The sequence below is a fragment of the Gopherus flavomarginatus genome, chromosome 6 (assembly GCF_025201925.1).
Source record: "Gopherus flavomarginatus isolate rGopFla2 chromosome 6, rGopFla2.mat.asm, whole genome shotgun sequence".
NCBI classification, from domain to species: Eukaryota; Metazoa; Chordata; order Testudines; family Testudinidae; genus Gopherus; species Gopherus flavomarginatus.
In genome coordinates, this window is record NC_066622.1 from 986,390 (window position 1) to 1,012,067 (window position 25,678).

At 58.4% G+C, this 25,678-nt stretch overlaps 1 protein-coding gene and 1 long non-coding RNA gene across 5 annotated transcripts; one reads left to right on the top strand and one right to left on the bottom strand.

Moving 5' to 3' along the window:
- Positions 1–2,260: 2,260 nt before the first annotated feature.
- Positions 2,261–5,389, bottom strand: LOC127053246 (uncharacterized). The gene is made up of 2 exons (XR_007774977.1): positions 5,207–5,389; positions 2,261–2,346 (listed from the first exon to the last, which is right to left on the bottom strand). It is a non-coding gene; the product is annotated as an uncharacterized LOC127053246 (long non-coding RNA).
- Positions 5,390–7,773: 2,384 nt separating this feature from the next.
- IL17RC (interleukin 17 receptor C) lies at positions 7,774–24,363 on the top strand. 4 transcript variants are annotated; one of them, XM_050957349.1, is made up of 19 exons: positions 7,774–8,168; positions 9,910–9,931; positions 14,453–14,605; positions 15,723–15,797; positions 15,895–16,004; positions 16,379–16,490; positions 16,658–16,702; positions 17,547–17,677; positions 18,051–18,110; positions 18,487–18,541; positions 19,089–19,273; positions 19,454–19,504; positions 20,295–20,340; positions 20,446–20,567; positions 20,710–20,775; positions 20,851–20,908; positions 21,938–22,033; positions 23,020–23,058; positions 23,406–24,363. In XM_050957349.1, exons 1-19 carry the CDS (start codon positions 8,082–8,084, stop codon positions 24,101–24,103), a joined length of 2,211 nt encoding a protein of 736 aa, XP_050813306.1. In that variant the 5' UTR covers positions 7,774–8,081; the 3' UTR covers positions 24,104–24,363. The 4 variants fall into 4 exon arrangements, with proteins under 4 accessions (XP_050813306.1, XP_050813307.1, XP_050813304.1 ...); XM_050957350.1 differs by having other exon boundaries at positions 23,409–24,363; XM_050957347.1 differs by having other exon boundaries at positions 20,710–20,908.
- Positions 24,364–25,678: the final 1,315 nt, after the last annotated feature.

A 25,678-nucleotide genomic window follows, 5' to 3' on the forward strand; every position in this document is an offset into this window, starting at 1 on the left:
TGCAGCAGGATTTTCGGATGTGCAAGGCCTCGTGCCTGGATCTGTGCACTGAGCTCACCCCAGGTACCAGCGCAAGGACACCAGACTGAGAGCTGCACGGACAGTGGAGAAGCGAGTGGTGAGTGCACTGCCATACCGGGGAAATCATTTTGGAGCTGGACAATCCACACCGGAGGCCGTTGTCATGCAAAAGTGTGCAGGGCCCTGGATCATCTCCTGCTATGCAGACCTGTGACTTTCGGCCATGTGCAGGACGTAGTGGATGGCTTTGCAGTAGTGGGGTTCCCGAACTGCAGTGGAGCAATGGATGGCACACGGCCCTAGTTTACTCCCCAAGCACCTTGCTTCAGCACATTGACAAAAAGGGTCCCTTTTCCTCTGGGCCTGGCAGTTCAGGGCCCCGGCACCTCTGGGCCTGGCGGTTCAGAGCCCTGGCACCTCTGGGCCTGGCGGTTCAGAGCCCTGGCACCTCTGGGCCTGGCAGTTCAGAGCCCAGCACCTCCGGGCTTGGCAGTTCAGAGCCCCAGCACCTCTGGGCCTGGCAGTTCAGAGCCCAGCACCTCCGGGCTTGGCAGTTCAGGGCCCCGGCATCTCCGGGCCTGGCGGTTCAGAGCCCGGCACCTCCGGGCCCGGCGGCTCAGAGCCTCGGGCACCTCCGGGCCTGGCGGTTCAGGGCCCCGGCACCTCTGGGCCTGGCGGTTCAGGGCCCCGGCGCCTGTGGGCCTGGCGGTTCAGGGCCCCGGCGCCTGTGGGCCTGGCGGTTCAGGGCCCCGGCGCCTGTGGGCCTGGCAGTTCAGAGCCCCGGCACCTCCAGACCTGGCGGTTCAGAGCCCAGCACCTCCGGGCCTGGTGGTTCAGAGCCCGGCACCTCTGGGCTTGGCAGTTCAGAGCCTCGGGCACCTCTGGGCCTGGCGGTTCAGAGCCCTGGCACTGCTGGGCCTGGCAGTTCAGAGCCCAGCACCTCCGAACCTGGCAGTTCGTAGTCCCGGCACCTCCGGGCCCTGCAGTTCAGGGCCCTGGCACCTCTGGGCCTGGCGTTTCAGAGCCCTGGCACTGCTGGGCCTGGCAGTTCAGAGCCTTGGGCACCTCTGGCCTTGGCAGTTCAGAGCCCTGGCACCTCTGGGCTTGGCGGTTCAGGGCCCCGGCACCTCTGGGCCTGGCGGTTCAGAGCCTTGGGCACCTCTGGGCCTGGCAGTTCAGAGCCTTGGGCACCTCGACCTTGCGGTTCAGAGCCCTGGTACCTCTGGGCCTGGCGGTTCAGCGTCCCAGCACTTCCCCTTCTCCTGGGTACAGTAGAGGGCTCCACAGTCTCATAGGTCTTCTAAAGAGAATTTGGTACGGCTGGTACCCTGTAGCTAACCAATCACTACTTCGAATTGCCGCCAACACCAATGGTAATTTCTCATCTCAAACTTTACCTGTCTCCTGTACCACCTTTCGCAGAGCCTGCTGAATCATTTGATTAATTCTCTCTACTGATCCTGATGATTGAGGATGGTAAGGAATGTGTAACTGCTGCTTTATTCCTAAAACTTTCAATAAGCTTTTCACTCCTTTCCCCATAAAATGCGGTCCCTTATCCAAATCAATTATTCTTGGAGTTCCATACCTGCTAAAAACAACTTCCCATAGTTTCTTAGCGGTTGTCTCTGCAGTATGGTTCTGGGTAAGAATCGCCTCCATCCATCCGGAAAAAAAGAATACACCACCACCAGTAAATACTGATTTACTCTGGACGTTTTCGACAACTTATCAATATAGTCAATTTGTATCCTACTGCACGGCCCTGCAATTCTCTGATGTAATAACAGCCCCGCACTAGGCGTTTGATTGCTGTCTGCCATGAACCTCTCTACATCTTCCCATACTCTAGGCCAAATTCCAATTTGTTTTACCTTAAAAAGTGTCTTCTCTAGTCCTTGATATGCCAGGGAGTGGCAGACATTCATCATTTCTTCCCCTGGCATTTTTTTTTCCAGTTACTCACTTTACTTCTCCTGTCTTGCTTTTTTTTGTTCACTGCGTACAATGAACTTATTGTCACTCCCCATTCTCTGTTCCAAATAGCAGCAGGCTGGGAATAGATGGTGTTCTTCTGGAATTTGGTATATCACTTAAGCTCCCACCTTGAGCAGACCATGCTTTCTAGGCAGATCATACCATACATTGACTTTTGCTGCTATATGTGTTGTATGTGTACTATATGTACTCTTCTTGTACAATATCCATCAAAATAATGGTAATAACAAGACAAACAACATAAAACACACAACATAATTTTTGTTGCAACAGTAGACCCCTGGTCTTGTAGGTTGTTCTGCTGGCACCAGCTTGCCTGTACAATGTCTGAAAAACAAAAGATTTTTTTCCTAGATGCACTCCTCGTGGGGACAGATTATTGCTTAAAAATCTCTCTCTCTCTTTTACAAATCTTTTTGCTAATTGCAAGAAAAACAGAGGAATTACTTCCATACTTTCCTGTGCTTTGTTCTATAGGCAGGCCAGATTTCAATGGCTTCTACCCTTAAGGAAAAGGGTGAATTATCCCACTGTTAATTTATGAAATACAGGAGGTGGTGTACCTTAGTTTCCCTTCTTGTGCAGCAGACCAGGTTTGTAATGGTTTCTCTGCTGCGCCAAGCTTTACGTGTATTCACAGGTAAGAACTGAGAGTAGTACTCTGAGATCTTTGAACATAAGATTTATTTTCAATTACCATTTTTAGCATGCTTAAACCCCACACCCCACCCTCCAAAAATTACACACATTATACATTATTACAAGGTTACTCACTAGCATTTACTTCAAGGTTTAAGACTGTGACAGTCTGATTACTTAGAGCCCCTTCAAGGCTCCCTGTGTCTGACATTGCTTCTTTTGTACATTTCACCCCTGCTCTTGCTTCAGACTGCACTGCCTGTTAACTGTGGGCCCCTCCTGCAGTACTTAGCTGCTATTTAGTACCAAAGTCCAAAAAAAGGATTTAGAATCTTTCTCCGTTTTCCCAGTTGTGGCTGCTCCTGCCATGGCCACATTCTTTGCTCCTCATTTAAAAAGATATGAAACTTTATAAACACATGGAAGTACCCAAATGCTAAATACCAAAGGCACGTCACACTAGTTGGCCATGTCTGGCAAAAGGCTGTGTCAGTGTTGAAACTTTGGATGTGAGATTCAGATGGAGTTTTAGTGGCATTATTTTTTTAATTTAAAAACAAAACAAAACAACCCCAATTTATCTTAAACCTACAAACAGGATTTTACAAACCATGAGTGTTGGTTTAGTTCATTAAAACCTTACATAATTACATGCAAATATTTATACACACATTATTTGTTGCCTAATATCCCTTGCACTGCTCTAATGATTTGTTTATAATAGTGTCCCCAGATTACATTTCCATCCTGTATAATCGAAGGCAGTCATTTTATATATATATATATATATATATATATATATATATATACACACATACACACACACATACACACCCATATATATATATATATACACACACATATCTAGTGATTTTGATTACAAACTACTGTATTTCAGTGGGGAAAAGGCCCACTTCCCCTCAGAATAGCTGTAAAGAATTGTGGGGATAACACATCGTGGCAGCAGTAGCCTCTCTACCTGACTCCCTTGTATAACTTGTTTAACTACGCCGGTTCCACTCAATGTGACTGACCCACATTGCACATGTATTTATATTTACACAGCTGCGTTTTATTATTAAAACAAGAATTCCCTTTTCATAGCACCACATCTGTTACGTTTTAACATTTTCACAACTCCTAAGTGTTTACTTCCCTACAAAGTCTATAGTATTAATTTTTGCAAAAGCTACTTGTAACTCTTCACTTATTTTAAATCACTCACTTCTGCATTCAGTTCTTTAGGGTGCAATACTGCTGCCTACTCTGTGCTTTGTTTTAATTTTTTGCTTTTGTTTGCACGTCAGTTCAATTGCAGAAGTGCCATTCTCTGTTGCAGTTAATTGTTTCTGAACAACTTCAGGAGTTAACCTATTCACTCTCCCTTTTTCATTTCAAAACCTTTTTTCCCTTTTCTTCACTCCAAGCAAGTGGCAGCTCCTGTCTCTTACGTTGTCTATTCACTTTGCTTTTGCCTAATTGCCTCCTTTCCTTCACCCTGTCCCCTGGTTCTTGTCACACAGACAGCAGAAGACCAGGCGTCTGAAGTGCAGCAGTGCAATGTTTATTGGGGTTAATTCCAAGCGAACCAATGCACAGCTCTACACGCTGGCAGAGTCTGTTTCCCAATATTCCGTTCCCAGCTGAGCCCTGCCTGTGTCCTGTTCCATCCTTCTCCTTTCCAGTTCGCCATTTTGTTTTCCCAGCTGTTCCAACGGAGTCTGCATGGCTTGTGCTTGCCTGCTTGCTCCTCTAAGCTTTCCTGGCAGATTTTAAAACTTCCTTGCAGGTCTGTAGCCCTGCACATGCCTCCTCCTTGTATTCAATTACCTTTCTCGTAGCCCACCACAACAACCATGTCACAGCTGCTGCTTCTTGCTGGCATTAGGCTTGTACAGCTGTACGCAAGTCTCAAACATGTTTTCTAATGTATCAATTATCACATCAAGTTTCACTGCACCCTCCATCCAAGGGCAGGTCCCAAATGCAATAATCTCCTTCTCTAACGTAGAAGGACTTTAGCTTTAATCCATTGGGGTGCCTCCTCTACCCCTTTACACTTTTTAAACATTATCTCAGTAACCCCACGCAGTATCTCCCCGCACGTACTCATTCATACTTAATATAGTACATTCCCTAAACTCCATGCGGTAGCTCCCCATGCGTACTTTTAATCTCACAAATCCCACAACTAAGGAGTCACCCTTCAGACTCCCCCAACACTGTGAGACCCCATCTCACAATCCGGCACTCCTTATATCTCTCCCCCACTCGCAATTCTCCACCAAATGATTGATGCTCGCATTCTCCACCAAATGTTAGGCTCTGATAGAGGCCTCCCTACAGGAGGGGGAGCAGGCAGATACTGGCCACAGTGTTGGTATATAATACTCTAAATATTTTATTTATTGATTCCAGTATAAACTCCACTCACTCCACATTCACACTCCTTTCATACTACACCAAAGTCTGACGATCCAAAGGAAATCCCCGTGGCCACTCGAAATTCAGTCTGATCACAAAGCGTGGGGAGCCATACAGTACACACCTCTTTTTCAGGGTTGTGGGTCAGTGTCTGACTCCGACTTCAGTTATAGCAAGCAACCTTTTTAATAGACCAGTCCATCATGTCATTAGCTGTTTGTCTGTTTACTAAGCCTTTCATCCATAACTGCAGGAGAGCAGTTCTGGGCAGGCCGCCATAATCCAAGACATTCCATTTCCTCTTATGGACGTGACAAAGTTTGTTTTGCACAGACAATTCTTGACCGCTCATAACCTTAAATCCCTGCTTCAGTTGCCACCGCTCAACTCACATACTCATGTCAAGCATACAGCATTTATACTGAGGGTGGCCAGATGTCCCATTTTTAAAGGGACAGTCCCATTTTTGGGGACTTTTCCTTATATAGGCACATATTACCCCCCACCCCCTGTCCCATTTTTTTGCAGTTGCTGTCTGGTCTCCCTATTTATACTAGGCCCATATGGCCTATAGCGTATTACAACATATACATCACAACACATGTTCCTCCTCCTCTTCCTCATCCACCTCCTCCTCCTTGCTGTTCATGGCAGGGCTCTGGGACTTCGGCTGCCAGCGGTCTCTGGGGTGGCAGAGGGGGCTATGCTGGGGATGGCATGCTAAAAGCAACAGGTCTGCGACTTGGCACCCAATCGCTTGTCGGCCTTCTGCTCTGCTTGCCACAGCTCCTTGGCTGTCATGCTGCACTGCAGGTGGCCCTGGCATGCCCCTTCTCCTGCATCCCCCATGCAACCTGCTCACAGATGTCAGCGCTTCTATGGCTGGTTGGGAACAGTTCCTGGTTGGAGCCAGGAGAGTGTGGCTGGAGTGCGGAGCTGAGACAGTCTTCTGGGAAGTTGTGCACATCACTGGAGAGCAGATAGAGGTGCGCTTGCCAAGCGGCAACCAAGAAAAGGGGCTTCAAGGGCTGGGGGGGGCTCCCTGGGCAGCGGCAATCCCAGTCGTGACCAGAGCAGTCAGCATGGGCCAGTGTGGGACAGCTGCTGGAGGCCTGTCAGCGTTGACATAGGTAACGCAGTGCTTGCACTTGCGCTACGTCAGCCTCGGTACATCGAGTGCGGCTAAGCGGCACTCGGGAGCTGGTGTTACTCTGGCGGCGCAGGGCCAGCTCCAGGGTTTTTGCTGCCCTGAGTGGCAAACAAAAAAAAAAAGCCGCGATCGTGATCGGCGGCACTTCACGGCAGCTCCACCGCGTCGCTTTCTTCTTCGGTGGCAATTCTGTGGCAGGTCCTTCCCTCTGAGAGGGACTGAGGGACCCGCCGCCGAATTGCTGCCAAAGAGCCTGACATGCTGCCCCTTCCCCTTGGCTGCCCCAAGCACCTGCTTGCTGAGCTGGGGCCTGGAGCCAGCCCTGGGAGGCATAACAGGACCCTTCCATTGGGGGCAGGGGGACGACCAGTTCCAGTGTAGACACTTGCACGTCTAGGGCAATGCACGGTGGAGCATGTTGCTCTGTGTCGCCTGGAGCAGGCCTCTGCTACCCACAGATGGGAGGGAGCGAAGGAGCTTCCTCAGCTGCACGGATACGGATGCTGTAGCTAATCACTGCGGTTCCACAGGCTACAGCAGGCTCGGGAACCTCTGAAGTGGGACACTGGCGAGCACCACTTTCTCCTACACCAGATTCAGAGGTGGAGGGAAACCAGTCACAAGTTCAGCAGCCTGAGTGTGAGATGACTTGACCCGATGCCATTGTTCTAGGGGGTCTGTGCCCAAAGGGTTTGTGCGGCACTGCTGTGCAGGGAGACAGGCTCACAGGGGAGCCACTGGAAGTACAGACAGTGGGACTCAGGTCCTGGCCTCTCCCTGCCCCCTCCCTAACGCAGCTTTGGTAGCATTGCAGGGCTTTAGGGTACCTCTGAAAATGGCTGGAGCGTGGCTAGGACGTAAAAAGACCACAGGGGAGTATCAGCTTAGGACTCTTGTTTAGTGTCCGGGTCTGAAACTTCTGATCATTGAAAAGCAGTAAGGCCATGCCCCCTCCAGTAACCCTCCCCCACGTCCCCGATTGGCTGCAGGAGGCGAGAGCTCAGCGGGACAGGGAGGTTGCAATTATCCCAAAACCAAATGACTCTGCTTATTACGACAGTCTGTAACCCACTAACAACCGCCCCCAGCTGCTTCCCCCCTTCCTCCTCCTGTGACTGGGGGCAGGATGGATGAAGTTAACTGTCTGCTTCCCTGGAATGGACCCTGGAAATCCCTGTTAACTGCTCAAGACAAACAATCCCTTTCCCCACGTGTACCTGGGACCCCACAGCCCCTCTCCCAGCCCTGAGAAACGCTCTGACGCTTCTGTCCCTCACAACAGAGGCAGAGCAGGTAAGAGACGTTGTTCCTCCTCCACAACCCTTGGTTACCCATGAACTCAATCCAGCCTGTGTGCACCTGGCTGGCCCGCCCTGCTCCTGGCGGTTGCACTAGGACCCAGGTGTGTGGGAGCAGCAGCAGGAAGCTGGGTTTGAACCCCCCTGCCCTTTGCCTGGCAGCCTGAGGCTCGGGAAGGGGAGGGGAAAGGGCAGGGCTGGGACTGGGGCAGTGTGCAGTGCAGTGTGCAGTGCAGTGCAGCACAGACCAGAGCACTGAGCTGAGTTCAACCAGCTGGGATCCCAGGGCTGTGCTGACTATGCCAACCCCCTCTGCACGGTGCCTGGTTGGGGCTGGGGGCTGAGTGGGAAGCCCTGAGTCAGGTGCTCTTGTTTTGGGGGCTGGCTACTCCCTGGAGGACCCAGGACCTAGTTGCTGTCGCTGCAGCCTGGCCTGAAGGGAGGCCTGAGCTGGGTGCTGGCTTCTGCAAGGGAAGGGGCTCCCCGCTGGAGCCGCTCATGGCTGGCAGGAACAGCCCCTGGCGCTGGCTCTGACCCCGCAGGCCCAGGAGATGCAGGCTGCGGGGTTAGGGCTCTTCCTGCTGCTCCTGCCCAGAACGGGGCTCCATGCCCTCCCGGACTCTGTCAGCTGCTCCCAGGTGTGTATGAGCTGGGACTGGGGCTCCCCACTGCTGCTCAGCAGGCGGCTCTGCCGTGGGGGGCCATTGATGGGGCGCAGGCGGGTTGGGGGCTGTTGAGTAAAGATAGTGGTGCTCCCCCCGACAACACCCAGCCTCAAGCCCTGGGTGCACCCCGGCCCAGGGGCCTGCAGGTGTTGGTCTCTGTTTACGCTGGTAACCGGCCCACCTGCCTGGCACGGCCTTGGCCTCCCCCTGCTCCGACCATGCCCCAGTCCAGCCCCTGGCTGGGAGGCCGCCGCAGAGGGTCCCTCTCCTGGCAGCAGGGCGGCAGGGAAGGGCAGTTCCCAGGGGGGTGCCCTGCCTGGGACAGATACCCCAGGAGCAATTGGGTTGAGTGGGTCTGTGTCCCACCAGCTGGTGTCAAGGGTTTGGGGACTGGGATGGGACAAGCTGTGCCCTGGAGCTGGCCTGTCCTGGGGGTACCCAGAGCCAATCTACCCCCAAACCACCTGCCAAGAGAAACGCCTTGGGAACGCCACGCCACTTGTCCTGCCGCTGTGGTGAGAGTGGCAGGATCGCTCAGCCCTGGGCTGGGGCACGAGAGCTGGGGGGGACGGGGCAATGGGGGGGGAGGAGGCAGGGAGGTGTAGGGGCCTGGCTTGGGCAGAACCGGACGGGGGGCTCTGCAGGCCTCAGTGGGCCCTGGGGGAGCCCCTTCGGCCTCTCTGAGCAGCTGATGAGTGTGACGAGGGCCTGGCCCCCCATCGTGGCTGGAGGGGCGCCCTGCCCCGGCCCTGGGGACCGGCAGGGAGGGTGGGTCCCCGACGCCGTGCAGTGCGTCAGACAGGGAGAGCTGGGCGTGGGCCTCAGCGCTGCTGTTTGCTCAGCTAACAAACCAGTCGGGCCTGGCAGCTCTGTGTGTTGAAGCCATAAACCCTGGCCTGGTGCCTGTGGCCATGAGACGGGGCCAGCAGGCGCAGTGGGCCGAGGGGCCGGGCTCCGGGCTGCAGCACCCTGCTTACAGGCCAGGCCGGGCCACTGGGCTTGGTGCCCTGCTCTGTTGCATTACACAGCGTGGGCAACGCTGACCCCTGCTCTGGCCCCCCAGAGCCGGGCAGAGAGTGCCCAGGAGGCTGTACCCCTGGAGCCACTGCTGGAATGAGGGAGGCCTGGGGGAGGCTGACTAATGCAGCCCTGGCCTCTCCTAGCACGGGGCACTGTGGGGGCAGGGCAGGGCGCTGACTATGGGGGCTCCCAGCAGGGGGCGCTGTGGGGGCAAGGCAGGGCTCTGACTGCGGGGGGCTCCCAGCAGCGGGTGCTCTGGGGGGGGCTCCCAGCAGGGGGTGCTGTGGGGGTGGGGCAGGGCGCTGGCTATGGGGACTCCCAGCAGGGGGTGCTGTGAGGGGGGCTCCCAGCAGGGGGCGCTGTGGGGGCGGGGCAGGGCGCTGGCTGTGGGGGGGGCTCCCAGCAGGGGGTGCTGTGGGGGTGGGGCAGGGCGCTGACTATGGGGGTTCTCAGCAGGGGGCGCTGTGGGGGCGGGGCGAGGCACTGACTATGGGAGCTCCCAACAGCGGGTGCTGTGGAGGGAGGGCAGGGTGTTGGATGGGGGGGAAGCTCCCAGCAGGGGTGCTGTGGGGGGGCTCCCAGCAGGGGGCGCTGTGGGGGCAGGGCGCTGGCTGAGGGGGGCTCCATGCAGCGGGGTCAGCATGTGAATGGGGAGGACTTGGCTTCTCCCTGATCTTTCCTCCTTCTCCTGCAGGGCCTGTCCTGCCGGCTGCTGGGTAAGTACCATATTGCTTTGTCCGACAGGCGGCTACAGCGCTGTTTCTGGGGAAACGTGGGTGGGTGGGCAGGTGGAATCCCCCCTCCCCCCACAGCAGGGGTCTGGCCATGCTCTGTCCACAGGTGGGGCACGTGACCCTGGTGTCTGGGTCCCCAGGCTCACTAGGCTCCCACAGCCTGTCCTTCAAGCACAGTGGAAACCTCCCGCTTAATGGGTCTGAGGATCCCCAGTGCCCAGCCCCCACTCAATGGGTCCCCGGTGCCCAGCCGTGCCCTGTCACAGAGTTAATAGAAATCAGAGAAATGTTGGCCTGGAAAAGACCTTGGAAGGGCAACTAGTGAAGTCCAGCCCCCGTGCTGGGGCAGGGCCACGTAACCCTGGACCATCCCGGGCAGAGGGTTGTCCAACCTGTGCTCAAAACCCTCCAGTGACAGGGATCCCACAGCCTCCCCTGGAAGCCTATTGCAGAGCTTAGCTCCCCTGAGAGGGAGAAAGGGTTTCCGAATATCTACCCGAGATCTCCCTGGCTGCAGATTCAGCCCATCACTTCTTGTCCTGCCTTCCGTGGACATGGAGAACATTCGATCCCCGTCCTATTCAGAACAGCCCTTAACAGACATGAAGACTGTTCTCAGGTCCCCCTCAGTCCTCGTCTCTCCAGACTAAACAGGCCCTGGTTTTAAACCTTTCCTCCCAGGGCAGGTTTTCTAAACCTTTCATCATTTGTGCTGCTCTCCCAGGATTGTCTCCAGTTTGTCCACATCTGCCCTACAGTGCAGCCCCCAGACCTGGTGATTCACTTGGTGATTCCCTGTTCTGTTCATTCCCTCTGGGGCACCTGGCATGGGCCACTATCACAAGACAGGATACTGGGCTAGATGGACCTTTGGTCACCATCTGACCCAGTATGGCTATTGTTATATTCTTACTAGATACAGCCTTCCAGATTGACAGCAAACCATTATTGATAACTAGTCTTTGAGTACAGGCTTTCAACCAGTTTTGCACTCACCTTATATTTTCATCTAGTCCAGTGGTTTTCAACCTGTGGTCTGTGGACCCCTGGGGGTCTGCAGACTGTCTAAGATTTCCAAAGGGGTCCGCACCTCCATTTGACATTTTTTAGAGGTCTATAAATGAAAAAAGTTTGAAAACCTCTGCTGTGGCCCACATTCCCTTAGTTTGCTCATGAGGCTGCCAAGTGGGACTGTGTCAAAAGCCTGACTAAAATCTAGGTACACCATATCTACAGCTTCCCCCCCACATCCACTAGACCAGTAGCCCTGTCTGAGAAGGAAATTAGGTTGGGTTGGCATGAGTTGTCCTTGATAGATCCATGCTGGCTGTTCCTTATAACCCTATTATCCTCTAGCTCAGGCCTGCACAACATGCGGCCCGCGGATGCTCACTGTGTGGCCCGCGGCTGGGAATCAAAGGGCTCTGGGCTGCACGCAGCAGCTGGGAGCCCAGAGCCCTTTAAATCCCAGCCACGGCCGGGATTCAAAAGGCTCTGGGCTGCCGGCCACGGTGGGGAGCTCAGAGCTCTTTAAATCTCAGCTGCGGCCGGGATTCATAGGGCTCTGGGCTGCCAGCAGCCACGAGGAGCCCAGAGCCCTTTAAATCCCAGCCGTGTCCGGGATTCAAAAGGCTCTGGGCTGCCTGCAGCGGCGGGGAGCCCAGAGCCCTTTAAATCCCAGCTGCCAGGACCGGTTTTAGGCCAATTCAATCAATTCCCCTGAATCAGCCCCACCCCTAAGAGGGCCCCACGCCCAAGCCCCAGTACGGTGTACCAGCAAAAGCCAGTGCGCTGTACCGGGGTGGCCCAGCTTCCCCAGGGGGCAATTTAAAAGGCCTGGGTCTCCCAGCAGTGGCTGGAGCCCCAGGCCCTTTAAATTGCCACCAGAGCCCCAGTGCTGGAGCCCTGGGGTAGGGCTGTGGGGCTCTGGAGGCTATTTAAAAAGTCCAGGGCTCCCATCGCTTCTACCGCCTCAGGCCTGGAGCCCCAGGGTTCCCATGGCTATTTAAAGGGCTGGGGTGGTAGAAGCAGGGGAGCCCCAGGCTCTTTAAATAGCCCCCAGAGCACTGGGGTAGCGGGGGCTGGGGTTACAGCTACCTCTGCCGCCCTGGTCCTTTAAATAGCCCCTGGAGCCCCACCACTTCCCCAGGGCTCCCGCAGCTATTTACAGGGCTGGGGCAGTGGAAGCAGGGGAGCCCAGAGCCCTTTAAATCTCAGCCGCGGCCGGGATTCATAGGGCTATGGGCTGCCCGCAGCGGCGGGGAGCCCAGAGCCCTTTTAATCCCAGCCGCGGCCGGGTTTCAAAGGGCTCTGGGCTGCCCGCAGAGATTCCCAGCCGCGGCTGAGGTTTAAAGGGCTCAGGGCTCCCCGCTGCCACAGGCAGCCCAGAGCCCTTTGAATCCTGGCGGCAGCTGAGATTTAAAGGGCTCAGGGCTCCCCGCGGCTGCAAGCAGCCCAGAGCCCTTTGAATCCCGGCCGCGGCTCCAGCGGATGGGCTGGGGCTGGAATTTAAAGGGCTCGGGCTCCCCTCAGTGGCAGGAGCTCTGGGCCCTTTAAATCCCTGCCCCAGTCCCTCAAAACTCCGGTTTCCCCCAGCCAGAGCCCCGGGCCCTTTAATTTGACCCTGAGGGCTCCCAGCCACCTCTTCAGCTGGGAGCCCCTGGTTGATTTAAAATCAAGTATCACCTCCCCACCCCCAACCTTCCTTTTTGGCCCACAGCTGTTTTGGTGGGGTGGCGCTGGGGAAGGAGGGTTTGTTTCTGCAGGGCTGGGCGGTGCTGGGGCGTGGTGTTTCTGGGGGCTCGGGGGTTTCGGCCCTCAGCTGTTTTCTTTGGAGTAATGTGGCCCTCACCGCTTTACGTGTTGTGCAGGCCGGCTCTAGCTTCTTACAAGTTGATCATTCAATCATTTGTTCCAGTATCTTTCCAGGTATCGAAGTTCAGCTGACTGGTCTGTAATTCCCTGGGTCCACTTTGTTCCCCTTTTTAAAGATAGGTGCTATGTTTGCCCTTCTCCCATGTTCTGGGTCATGACCCATCCTCCAGGAGTACTCAGAGATCACTGCTTCAGCTAGTTCCTTAAGTATCCCAGGGTGAATTTCATCCAGCCCTGCTGAGGTGAATACATCTAACTTCTCTAAATGTTCCTTCACCTGTTCTTTCCTTATTTTGACTTGCATTCCTTCCTCCGGTTGTGTTGAGTATCTGGTCACCATTAGCCTTTTTAATGATAATTGAAGCAAAATAAGCATGAAATACCTCAACTTTCTTGATGTCGTCAGTTATTAGCTCTCCTCCCTTCCTAAGCAGAACACCTGCACTTTTCCTTGTCTTGCTCTTTCCCCAATGTATTTATAGTATCTTTTCTTCTTGCCTGTTATGCCCCTTGCTAGTGTAACTCATTTTGTGCCTTGGCCGTTCTGATTTTGTCCCTGCGCACTTGTGTTTTTCTTTTTACTTCTCCTGAGCAAGTGGTTCGTGTTTCTGCTTCTGTAGGATTCCTTGTTGATTGTCAGGTCATACTGGCCTCCGAATAGTCTCCCTACCCTTCCCTTTCCATCAGGACCGCTTGTCATGGTGTGTTTGTGCCTCTCCCGAACTCCTTTATTCCTCTGATTTCCCTATGGGCCCTGACCTACAGGTTTGCTACCAATTCCTCCCTGTTGGTCAGAATCCCAGAATTTGATAGCTGCTTTCAACTACCTGAAAGGAGGTTCCAAAGAGGATGGAGCTCAGCTGTTCTCAGTGGTCCCCAATGACAGAACAAGGAGTAATGGTCTCAAGTTGCAGTGGGGGAGGTTAAGTTGGATATTAGGAAACACTATTTCACTAGGTCAGTGGTGAAGCACTGGAATGGGTTCCCTAGGGAGGTGGTGGAATCTCCTTCCTTAGAGGTTTTTAAGGTCAGGCTGACAAAGCCCTGGCTGGGATGATTTAGTTGGGGTTGGTCCTGCTTTGAGCAGGGGGTGGGACTAGATGACCTCCTGAGGTCCCTTCCGACTCTGATATTCTATGTCTGGTCCCAGGTAAAAGACCCATGACTCTGGGAGCCCCGTTCTTCCCATTGGCCTGCTGCCAACCCCTGAGTTCGTGTGTCCAGCCTCCTGAGCATCCCACTGGCAGCTCTCTCTCATTCAGGCTGTGGGGCTCCCGTGGTCTTTTCCAGTCCTCTGTGGTTATGGGTCGGTGCCAGCTAGTCCGTGATGCCCCATTCCCATGCCCCAGCCAGCTACCCTCCCATCTCCTGCAGTGCCCGAGGAGCAGCATTTTAATTTTTCTGCACCTGCAGGGCAGTGATGCCAAGGGGCCAGGCACAGTCACACAGTTCATAAGTGTTACAGACAATCCCCACCTTGTCACAGCTCCCACACCTGCTGGAGGGGGGCAAAGTGCCCATTGTCCAGCTACCCCACTCCATGCCCGCTGAGGGTCTGCCCGGTGCCAGGTGTGCTCATGTTGTGGGGTGGGATGTGTCAGAATAAATGTTTTTTTCTCTCCTCTGCAGAGGACGATGTGCTGTGCAGCCCTGGGGCTGTGGGGCTGGCCTCTGGTCCAGTCCTGGTGCCAACCCAAATGACAATGGAGTCTGTGCTGCACTGCGCAGCAGAGTCTGACTGCTCCCCCTGCGTGCAGGTCAAGCTGCAGCTAGCTGTGCTGGGTGAGAGTGGGTTGGAGCAGTATCACAGAGTCCCTGGGCGATGCTGGCTCTGCTCCCTACGAAGCTGGTGGGCGATGCTGACTCTGCCCCGGGGGGCCTGTGCGATGCTGGCTCTGCTCCCTACGAAGCCGGGCAGGACTCTGGGGGAGCCTCCTCTCTTGGAGCAGACGGTCCCCAGGGCAAGACGCTCCCACAGCTTCCACCTTCCTGGGTCTGAGCTCAGAGCATCCAGCATCCCCTGCCCCTCCGTGCGCTTCCCGCAGCGAGTCGCCCGGGTGGGGTCCTGGGGCAGCCAGAGGGCCCTGCCCCCCCGCTCCGCAGGCAGACGGGACTCTCAGCCAGCCGGGGAAACAGCAGGTTTATCAGTCACAGGATCATGGCGAAGGGCAGAGCTCGTTAGCACAGAAATCAGGGACTTTCAGCCAAATCCATCATGGGGGGAGGGGAGCCAAGATCCAGGGCTCTGCCCCTTCTCCTGCGCCCCAAGCCAGCCCAGACTGACTCCTTCCAGCTGCCTGGCCCCTGCCCAGCCTGTTGCTCCTCCTCCGGCCTTTGTCTCACTTGGCTTCCCGGGCCAAGAATCACCTGGTCACATCCCCCTCCTGTGTCTCAGGTTACGAAGGGGTGGCCATAGCATCCCTGCAGGCAGCTGGAGCAGCCCCCACAAGTCACACACACTTATTCCCACCACCCAGACATTGGTGCAATACACAGGGAAACTGAGGCTCTCACAGCATGCATGCAAAACAGTAAGACTCACATACAGCATAACAAGGGAAAATCTCCACTTCGTCACAGGCAGAAAGGCAGCCCCAGAGCCCAGTTCTACCCAATTCCTGTGCTCCCCAGGTATGAGAGTGCCAGTGGCTTGGGGCTGTCCCCCCAGGGGCAGGGTGGAGGCAGGAATATCATTTCCCTTGCCTTAGTGCAGCGCCCTGGGGCCCTCAGCCGGGCCTTTGCTGAGCCAGCCAGGCACGTCTGCTCTTGGTCGGTCAAGGGGTTGGGGCTGGGCACCAGGTGACAGAGGTGTGAGTGCGGCTGGCTGAGGCCCGCTCTGGGCACACGCTGCCCCACTGTCTGTGTGGCACAGCCTGGTGAGTGGCTGTTTCTGTTTCAGGGCCCCGGGAGGAAGTGGCAGGTGAGGGGACCCCAGATGGACCTGGGATGGATGCCCTGCAGCATCAGGACAGTGGTGAGGGCCTCCGGGCAGCACCGACCCCGTGCCCCTCTCCCTGCCCACAAGGCCCCTGCCTGCCACTCACGTCTCCCTTTGCTCCCTGCTCTCCCAGGGCCGCTGCGGAGCTGGGTGCTGCTCTCGGTGCGGACGTACCCCTCCTCCCGCTGTGTCGCCATCGAGGTCCAGCTGCCCCGTGCTCTAGCACAGCCCAGCAACACCGTGGTATGTGGCCCAGTCCTGCGGGGCCTTGGGGAGACGGACTGACCCAGACCCTGGGGGACGTGCTCGGCTCCCCAGTAGGGACTGAATGGGCATCACGTCCAGGCCGCAGGAGAGATGGAGGGGGGCTGGGCTGGGCCCCCTTGGCTGAGTGACACTTGGCCCCCTGGGGGGGGTGGGGCTGGGCTGGGCCCCCTCAGCTGAGTGACCCCTGGCCCCCCGGGGGGGGAGGGGCTGGGCTGGGCTGGGCCCCCTTGACTGACAGACCTCTGGCCCCCTGGGGGGTTGGGCTGGGCTCCCTCCGCTGAGTAACCCCTGGACCCTGGGGTGGGGGGCTGGGCTGGACCCCCTCAGCTGAATGACCTCTGCTCCCCCAGGGCTCCATGTGGTTTCACTGCTTTGAGGCAGCCCTGCGAGGGGAGCTGCACGTCACGTCCTACACGAGTCCCCGGTACCGGGAGGTGCTGAGCCAGACGCACCGTGTGCCCGGTGAGTGCCTGCCCACAGTGCCAGTGTCGCACAGCCCCCAGGCCTGGAGCAGAGGGATTACAGGATTGGTAACCTGCTGCTGGCCCCTCTCCCTGCCCTTTCCCACCTCCCCCTGTCCCCAGAGCTGTCTGTGGCCCCTGCTGACCCCTGCACTGTCTTCCCCCCAGACTGTTCCTGGCCTGCAGCACGGGCTGCCATCCGGCTGTGCCAAGGTAGGAGCTTGTGACGCCCGATTCATGCAGGTGTCACCAACTGCCTAATGGGCCCCCCTTCCTGAGCGTCTGTGGGAGCCAGACACCCGCCCCCCCACAGCCCATTGCTGTGGGGCCGTCTCACGTGGCCCCCTGGGCCTGGCAGCTGGGTCAGTTCCAGCCCCTCCACCCAGGGGAAGCTGGGCATAGAGAGCTCGGGGGTCACCCACTGAGGCCCTGGCAGGGCTGGGCAGTGAGTGAGGAGGAGGGTCCCTGGGGCAGAGCTCGCTGGGCTGGGGGTCCCTGGGGCAGGGCCTCTCTGGGCTGGGGGTCCCTGGGGCAGTGAGGAGGTCCCTGGGGCAGGGCTCGCTGAGCTGGGGGTCCCTGGGGCAGTGAGGAGGTCCCTGGGGAAGGGCTTGCTGGGCTGGGGGTCCCTGGGGCAGGGCTCGCTGGGCTGGGGGTCCCTGGGGCAGTGAGGAGGTCCCTGGGGCAGGGCTCGCTGGGCTGGGGGTTCCTGGGGCAGGGCCTCTCTGGGCTGGGAGTCCCTGGGGCAGTGAGGAGGTACCTGGGGCAGGGCTCGCTGGGCTGGGGGTCCCTGGGGCAGTGAGGAGGTCCCTGGGGCAGGGCTCGCTGGGCTGGGAGTCCCTGGGGCAGTGAGGGGTCCCTGGGGCAGTGAGGAGGTACCTGGGGCAGGGCTCGCTGGGCTGGGGGTCCCTGGGGCAGTGAGAAGGTACCTGGGGCAGGGCTTGCTGGGCTGGGGGTCTCTGGGGCAGTGAGAAGGTACCTGGGGCAGGGCTTGTTGGGCTGGGGGTCCCTGGGGCAGGGACTCGCTGGGCTGGGGGTCTCACTCGTTGTCCCATGGCAGTGCCCAGGCTGCAGGTCTCCGTGGGGACAGAGCACGTGGTGGTGCAGTTGCAGGACGTGCCCGTGGAGCAGAACTTCATTGTGTGGTTCTATTGGAACCAGACACTTGAACTCAAAGGACTCAGGACAGAGGTGAGTGAGGGGGCGGCCCCAGAGTCCTTCTTCCCTATCCACTTTGTAACCTGTCTCCTGTGCCCTTCACGCCCCGCCCCACTCCTCTGGACCTCCCCAATGCCCAGCCCACAACCTCCCCGCGGGCCTCCAGCAGCACTCTGGCCTTTATTCCCTGTAGCTCTCCATGGGAGGGGAGTGGGGTCCAGAGCTTAGATCCAGGGACTGGGAGCCAGGACTCCTGGGTTCTGCCCCAGCAGCCTGTGCTGAGCCCTTCCTTCAGTTTCCTGCTCTGTGCCATGGGGGCACTTTGTGGCGCTGCAGTTGCATGGCAGCGAGGGGTTGGCCAGACTGGGTGGCAGGTGACCAATGTCTCCTCTGTTCCTGTCTGCAGAGGGGTACTCAGAACTTCAGCCTGCCCTCCGCCCAGCTGCTGCCCTGCCTCTGTCTGCAGGTAGGGCCTGGGCTGGGAGCTGCTCCCCATGGGCCTGGCACTTGGCAGGCACTTATGGGGGGAACAGGGGGTGCTGTGCCCAGGGTGGGGGCACTGAGAGCCCAGGGGTTCCCCAGGGCAGAGTGGGGGGCCCATCGGGGGGTGCTGTCCCCAGGGTGGGGGCACTGAGAGCCCAGGGGTTCCCCAGGGCAGAGTGGGGGGCCCAGCAGGGGGCACTGAGAGCCCAGGGGTTTCCCAGGGTGGAGTGGGGGGCCCAGCAGGGGTAACTGAGAGCCCAGGGATTCCCCAGGGCGGAGTGGGGGCCCCAGCAGGGGGTGCTGTTCCCAGGGTGTTGGGTGAGATCACTTTGTGCTGACACACACTGTTTCTTGCCCAGGTCTGGCCAGATATCCCGGACCCCCCCAGGATCAGCCGCTGCCCCTTCACTCAGGGTAACTAGGCCACAGTCATCTACACCTGTCGCAGGGAGGGGTGAGCTGGGGGGCAGGGTTCCTGTCCATGTGCCGGGATGGGAAGTTGCGGGGATCTGGGTTGTCTGTGTGTGTGTGTGTGGGGGGGGGTCATGTCTGTGAGCTGGGTGGGTGTTGGGGGGCTCTGGGCGGGTGTTGAGGGGCTCTGGGCAGGGGTTATATCTGTGGGCTGAGTGGGTGTTGGGGGGCTCTGGGCAGGGGTTATATCTGTGAGCTGGGTGGGTGTTGGGCTCTGGGCGGGTGTTGGGGGGCTCTGGGTGGGTATTGGGGGGCTCTCGGCAGGGGTTATATCTGTGGGCTGAGTGGGTGTTGAAGGGCTCTGGGTGGGTGTTGGGGGGCCCTGGGCAGTCAGGGTCAGATAGTGGGCTGAGTAGTGAGCTGTGCCAGGCTGTCTCCTGCGTAGAGCAGGCTGGCACGGCTGGCAGCGAGAGGGAGTGGGGAACTGCAGGCGAGTGGGTGAGGGGTGTGCCTGGGATGGGCTGAGCCCTTTGCCCCATGGCTGTTGCAGACCCTGCGGCGTGGACCCGGCTATGGGCACAGGCCCAGCTGAAGCTGCATCTCACTGGGGAGAGGCTAAGCTGCTCCGTGTCGGTGCCATGCGTGGTGCCAGCGGAGCTTGTGCCCTGCTGGAGGCTGAAGAGGGCCGGGCCCTGCCATGAGCTGCCCCACTTGCGCCAGGCCGTCACCGTGCCTGTGAGTAGGTCTGCTGGCTGGGGCTGGTGGAGAAGGGGGCAGTCGTTTGGGGGAGGGATGGGGAAGGGGAGGTGGAGGGGTGGGGGATGGGCATCGGGGGGCAGGAGCAGAGGCGGGGTGGAGCAGTGTGTGCTCGGGGGCTGAGGTTGGCATGTCATGTCCCCTCCCTCCTCCTTGCAGAGTCTCCACGAGTTTGGGACGTTGCAGCCTCATCCGAACCTGTGTGTCCAGGTAGGAGACCCTGGGCAGGGGGTACCAGCTGGCAGCGCCATAGAGCCGGGGCGCCACATTCCCACTCCCTCTGGGCCGGGCCGGGACCCCCCAGCAGAGCCATAGGGCTGGAGTGCCGCATTCCCGCTCCCTCTGGGCTGGGCTGGGACCCCCCAGCAGCGCCATAGGGCCAGGGTGCCGCGTTTCTGCTCCCTCCGGGCCAGGCCCCCCCAGCAGTGCCATAGGGCCAGGGTGCCGCGTTTCCACTCCCTCCGGGCGGGGACCCCCCCAGCAGCACCATAGGGCCGGAGTGCCGTGTTCCCACTCCCTCCTGGCCGGGCCAGGACCCCCCAGCAGCGCCATAGGGCCAGGGTGCCACGTTTCCACTCCCTCCGGGCGGGGACCCCCCCAGCAGCACCATAGGGCCGGAGTGCCGCGTTCCCGCTCCCTCTGGGCCGGGCCGGGACCCCCCAGCAGCGCCATAGAGCCGGGGCACCACATTCCCACTCCCTCCGGGCAGGGACCCCCCCAGCAGCACCATAGGGCCGGAGTGCCGCGTTCCCGCTCCCTCTGGGCCGGGCCGGGACCCCCCAGCAGAGCCATAGAGCCGGGGCACCACATTCCCACTCCCTCTGGGCGGGGACCCCCTCAGCAGCGCCATAGGGCCAGGGTGCCGCGTTCCCGCTCCCTCCGGTCTAGGCCAGGACTCCCTGGGTGCCCTCAGAGCTGCTTCCCTGTCCCGGGTTTATGCCCTGCCCCCTCAGTTCACACCTTTCCCTCACCCAGACTAGTTGCTCTGTTTCCTCTCCAGGTGTGGAGTGTTGGGCAGGTCCAGCTCATGCAGTGCCTGCAGGAAGGTGAGTGCCACGCTGGGATGCTGACACCATCTCTTCTCTAAGGGGAGCCATCTGGGCTGGGGTTCCCCTCATCCTGGTGCCCCCTCAGCCTCTTCTCTGCCCTAGGTGCTATGCGGGGCCAGCCGGCCGACTTCTTGCTGATGGAGACCAGGGACCCACAGGGGAACATGTTGCTCTGTGCCGTGGAGCGAGGCACCTGCGTTCCACTAGCCAGCTCCACCTGTATGGTGAGGGGCCCCTTGCCCTATGTGGCTCCTTGGAGGGCAGGAGCCCCGGGCAGGGCCCGCAGGGACCCACTCCCCAGGCCCTGCCTGCAGGCTGCGGCCCCAGCAGCTCCTGTACCATTCTCACCCTTTGCCTCCTTTGCAGGGAGTTGGGGTGGGGGCCCTGGAGCAGCAGCTGCGATGGGATGTGCAGTCGGGGCAGTGTCTGCAGGTCAGTGCCATGGGGGGGTGGTATTGTCACACCCCTGGGTGTAGATGGGCCAGTAACGGGCAGCTGTCTCCACAGATCTGGCGTGCTGAAGGCAGCCTGGTGGGCACTGGCTGGGCCTGCTCGCTGGAGAACTGTGAGTATGTTGGGGGACGGGGGGTTGGGGAGGGCAGGCAGCAGCCTGGCTCTGGAGCTGAACAATGCTGGCTGGCGCTCAACCACTGGTGCTGGACCTATGGGCCCAGTGCGGGGGAAGGGGGATGCTGGACCCCCAGCCCACAGGGAGATGGCAGAAACCAGCCTTCCCACCTGCCTCGTGAAAGGGGCTCCTAGTGGCTCTGTTGGGAGGGAGGGATGGGGTGCAGCTCCCTGGTAGCGGCAGGGCTTAGAGGAGGGCCTTAGGCAAGGTGCCACCCATGGCCAGGCACTCCCTGGGCCGCGGCGATTCTAGAGAGAGCAGGGAAAGCTGCTGAGCTGCCAGGCCGAAGCCCTGCCCTGCCCAGAGTGTGTCTTTTGAGCCCGCCTTGGGATAATTCGCTGCCACCAGGGGCCCTAGCCCTGACCCCTCCCACCCCCGTGCCCTGAGCACCACCTGCCCCTGTTAGGGTTGCCAACTTTCTCATCACACAAAACCAAACACACTTACGCCACCCCCTCCCCCATCTCTTGTACTCCCCCACCCTCACTCCCTTGCTTATTTTCATCCGGATGGGGCAGGGGGTTGTGGTTCAGGAGGAGGTGAAGGGTGTGGGCTCTGAGTGGTGCTTACCTCGGGGCTCCCTGGAAGTGGTGACATCTCCCTTGGCTCCTAGGCAGAAACTCAGCCAGGTGGCTCTGCTTGGTGCATGCTGCCTCTGCCCACAGGCACCGCCCCTGCATCTCCCATTGGCTGTGGTTCCTGGCCAGTGGGAGCTGCGGAGCTGGCGCTCAGGGCAGGGGCAGTGCGCGGAGCCTCCCTGGCAATGCCTCTGCCTAGGAGCTGAGGGAATGTGTCACCAGTTTCGGGGAGCCACGTGGAGCCAGTTAGGGAGCCTGTCAGCCCCACTGACCAGACTTTTAATGGCCCGGTCCGTGGTGCCGACCAGAGCCGCCACAGTCCCTTTTTGACTGGACATTCCTGTCGAAAACTGGACACCTGGCAACCCTAACCCCTGTGTCCTGGCAGATCTGCGGGCCCGCTGGGCGCTGGCTTGGATGGGAGTTCTCCTCAGCACCTTCTGCATCCTGCTTCTGCTCCTGCTCAAGAAGGAAAATCTGAAAGGTGAGAGCTCCCCACCCCCTTCCCATGGGGTGCCCTGCCCTCTCCTCTCCCTGCACTGCCAAGTCCCCTTCTCCACCGAGCCCTAGGGTCGTGTGGGGCACTGGGGCCAGCACGGACTGCAGGGCAGAGTGCCCCCTACTGAGCCCCCCTCCGAGAGCACAGGCCCCCTAGTGCCCCACTGGGGCCAGCACTGCCTGGTGGGGGAGAGCGCCCCCTACTGAGCCCCTGTCCAAGAGCACAGGCCCCCTAGTGCCCCACTGGGGCCAGCACAGACTGCAGGGCAGAGCGCCCCCTACTGAGCCCCCCTCCGAGAGCACAGGCCCCCTAGTGCCCCACTGGGGCCAGCACTGCCTGGTGGGGGAGAGCGCCCCCTAGTGAGCCCCCCTCCGAGAGCATAGGCCACCTAGTGCCCCACTGGGGCCAGCACTGCCTGGTGGGGGAGAGCGCCCCCTACTGAGCCCCCCTCCGAGAGCACAGGCCACCTAGTGCCCCACTGGGGCCAGCACTGCCTGGTGGGGGAGAGCGCCCCCTACTGAGCCCCCGTCCGAGAGCACAGGCCCCTTAGTGCCCCACTGGGGCCAGCACTGCCTGGTGGGGGAGAGCGCCCCCTACTGAGCCTCCCTCCGAGAGCACAGGCCCCCTAGTGCCCCACTGGGGCCAGCACTGCCTGGTGGGGGAAAGCGCCTCCTACTGAGCCCCCGTCCGAGAGCACAGGCCCCCTAGTGCCCCACTGGGGCCAGCACTGCCTGGTGGGGGAGAGCGCCCCCTACTGAGCCCCCCTCCTTGAGCACAGGCCTCCGAGCAGCACACTGGGGCACTGGGGTAGCACTGACCGTGAGGCGAGTGTGTCCCCCAATCTAACACATGCCTTAGACAGAGCTGGGATTTGCTCCACCTATTTCTGAGTGGGCCTGGCTCTGCTAGGGTGGGTGCGGGACCAGTGCCTGACCTGCTAACTCACTATGTCTTCCCCTTTCATCTTCCAGGGTGGCTGAAGATGCTGAAGGAGGATTATAGCTCTGGGGGTGAGTGCTTGGGGAGAGGGTGCCTTGTGGCAGGTCTGAGTGGGGTGCTGAGCCCCAGGTCACTTGAGGGCCAGGGCCAGAACAGCGAGGAGGAGCAGCTCTCCAGGCTGGGATGCTGCAGCTGGGAACACATGCCCTCACACTTAGGCCTGGGGTTGGGGCAGGGCCCCATGACCCTATGCCCAGGGATCTGTCCCTGCCAGGCAGAGCTGAGAGAGCAGAGCACGGGGCCAGGCAGGGGGTGGCGACTGGGCTGCTGGGCCACACGCAGCCTGTCTAGCCTGCCCTGGCCACTCCATGGCTCTGCCCAGCCTGGAGCTGAGTGCTAATGGCTCTCTCTGTCCCAGCAGGCCTGCTGCGGGGCCGGCGCACCCTGATCCTCTACTCGCCCGACCACGCCGGCTTTGAGCAGCTGGTGAGCACCCTGGCCTGCGCCCTGACACGGCTGCAGCTGGTGGTGTCAGTGGAGCTGTGGAGCCGGGCTGAGCTCTGTGCCATCGGCCCCATGCAGTGGTTCCACGCCCAGCGGCTGCGGGTCCTACAGGAGGGTGGCACAGTGGTCCTGCTGTTCTCCAGGGGCGCCGTGGCCAAGTGCACGGAGTGGCTGCTCTGGAAGCCGGGGGAACTGCTGCCCCAGGATGATCCGTACAGTGCCTTCTCGGCCTCCCTCAACTGCATCCTCCCGGATTTCCTGGCTGGCAAGGCTGGGGGCCGGTACCTGGTAGCCTGCTTTGAGGATCTCCTCCAGCCGGCTGACATTCCGGAGCTCTTCCGCTCCGTGCCCATCTTCACGCTGCCCTCCCAGCTGCCCACCTTCCTCCTGGCACTGGCTGGCACTGCTGTGGGCAGGGAGCAGAAAAGCAGGCTGAAGCAGCACTCCCTGTGGATCAGCGACAGCCTGCAGCGCGCCATCAAAGAGTGCCAAGTGCAGGAACCCGATGGGCACTGCCCACTACAGGCGTCCGCCCTTCCTGGGAGCAGACAGGTACCGATGGGTGCAAAGAGTGAGGCTGGGGAGCTCTCTCCACCCATGGGCTCCACGTGACTGAGACTCTGGGCGCTGTCGGTAGACAGGATACTGGGCTAGGTGGATCTTTGGCCTGACAAAGTGGGGCTGTTCTGATGTTCTCCTGTCAAGCCAGAGTGTGTCTGCCACTGTCTCTGCGCTAGCTGGCCTGGGCACAGAGGGAAAGACTCCACTGGCAGCTGGCTGGAGCATATGCTGGCAGGGCCTGGCCCCTGCCCTGCGGTGGGCTCTGCGGGTCACTGCCCCACACTCTCAATAAAGGCTGGTTATTTTTCTAATGGTGTGTGGGTGTTTCCTGGGCTCCGGGCTAGAAGCAAGTAGCTGGGGCCTGGTCACGAGTGAGGCAAGGCTGGGGCAGGTCAGACGGGGGCCCTGCTGTGACACCGGTGCCTGTGGGAGCCAGCTGAGGTCACTCAGGGTGAACTGCAAACAGAATGGGGGAGACAAACCCTCAATGCTGATGGATATTCTAATACTTAGATTTACCAACCAGCCCAAAACAGCCTCTGTGTTACCTCTCTGGTTACTCAGAAGTCCAAGCAACGCAATTCCCTTAAAGTATCTAGCCTCAGGCCTCTTTCCAGACACACACATCAAACATATGGTGGTGATAAATTCTGAAAATCTTATTTCATCATATAAAAGAAAAGGTTCTTCCAACCCCAATGGATCAGCCACACAGCCAGGTCAAATGATAACTTACCCAAAATACATGCTTATAGCCAATTCTTATTAACTAAACTAAAATTTATTAAAAAAGAAAAGAGAGAGAGAGTTAAATTTATTGAGGTCCAGATCCATAGCAGAGATGGTGAGTTTGTAGTTGCCAAAAGTTCTTTTAGAAATAGTGATAGAATCATAGAATATCAGGATTGGAAGAGACCTCAGGAGGTATCCAATCCAATCCCCTGCTTAAAGCAGGACCAACCCCAACTAAATCATCCCAGCCAGGGCTTTGTCAGCCGGGCCTTAAAAACCCCTAAGGAAGGAGATTCCACCACCTCCCTAGGGAACCCATTCCAGTGCTTCACCACCCTCCTAGTGAAAAAGTGTTTCCTAATATCCAACCTAGACCTCCCTGCACTGCATCTTGAATATATTCCATACGTTATAGTCCAATGTCCATCAGTGTTTTCCCCAGGAATTGAAATTAGGGGGGCTGTTCGAATTTATGGGGTGGGGGGGTCAGGGCCGATGAGGGGGTGAGACTGTGAGGGTGAAGGGGGGCTGTATGGCACCACAGTAAAAATTGAAAACTGTTTCATGACCATTTTATTTGATTTAACTCGTTCTCAAAACATCACACAAATTAACGTTGGCTACTCAAGCCTTTTATGAAGCACGACATCAACGTCCTTCTTGGTTTCTTGTTATAATTTTGCACAACTCTGTTAACGAACTTCTTAAATGCAATGCACTCATCTTTGATGGGTTCTTGTGTGTCCAGTACATCCATTCCTTCAATTGATTTGCTCATTAGTTCATTCACATGATCAGGCAGAAGGCGACTTCTTTCAGAACACAAAATTCTATTCTGTGGCACCTTATAGACTAACAGACGTTTTGGAGCATGAGCTTTCGTGGGTGATTACC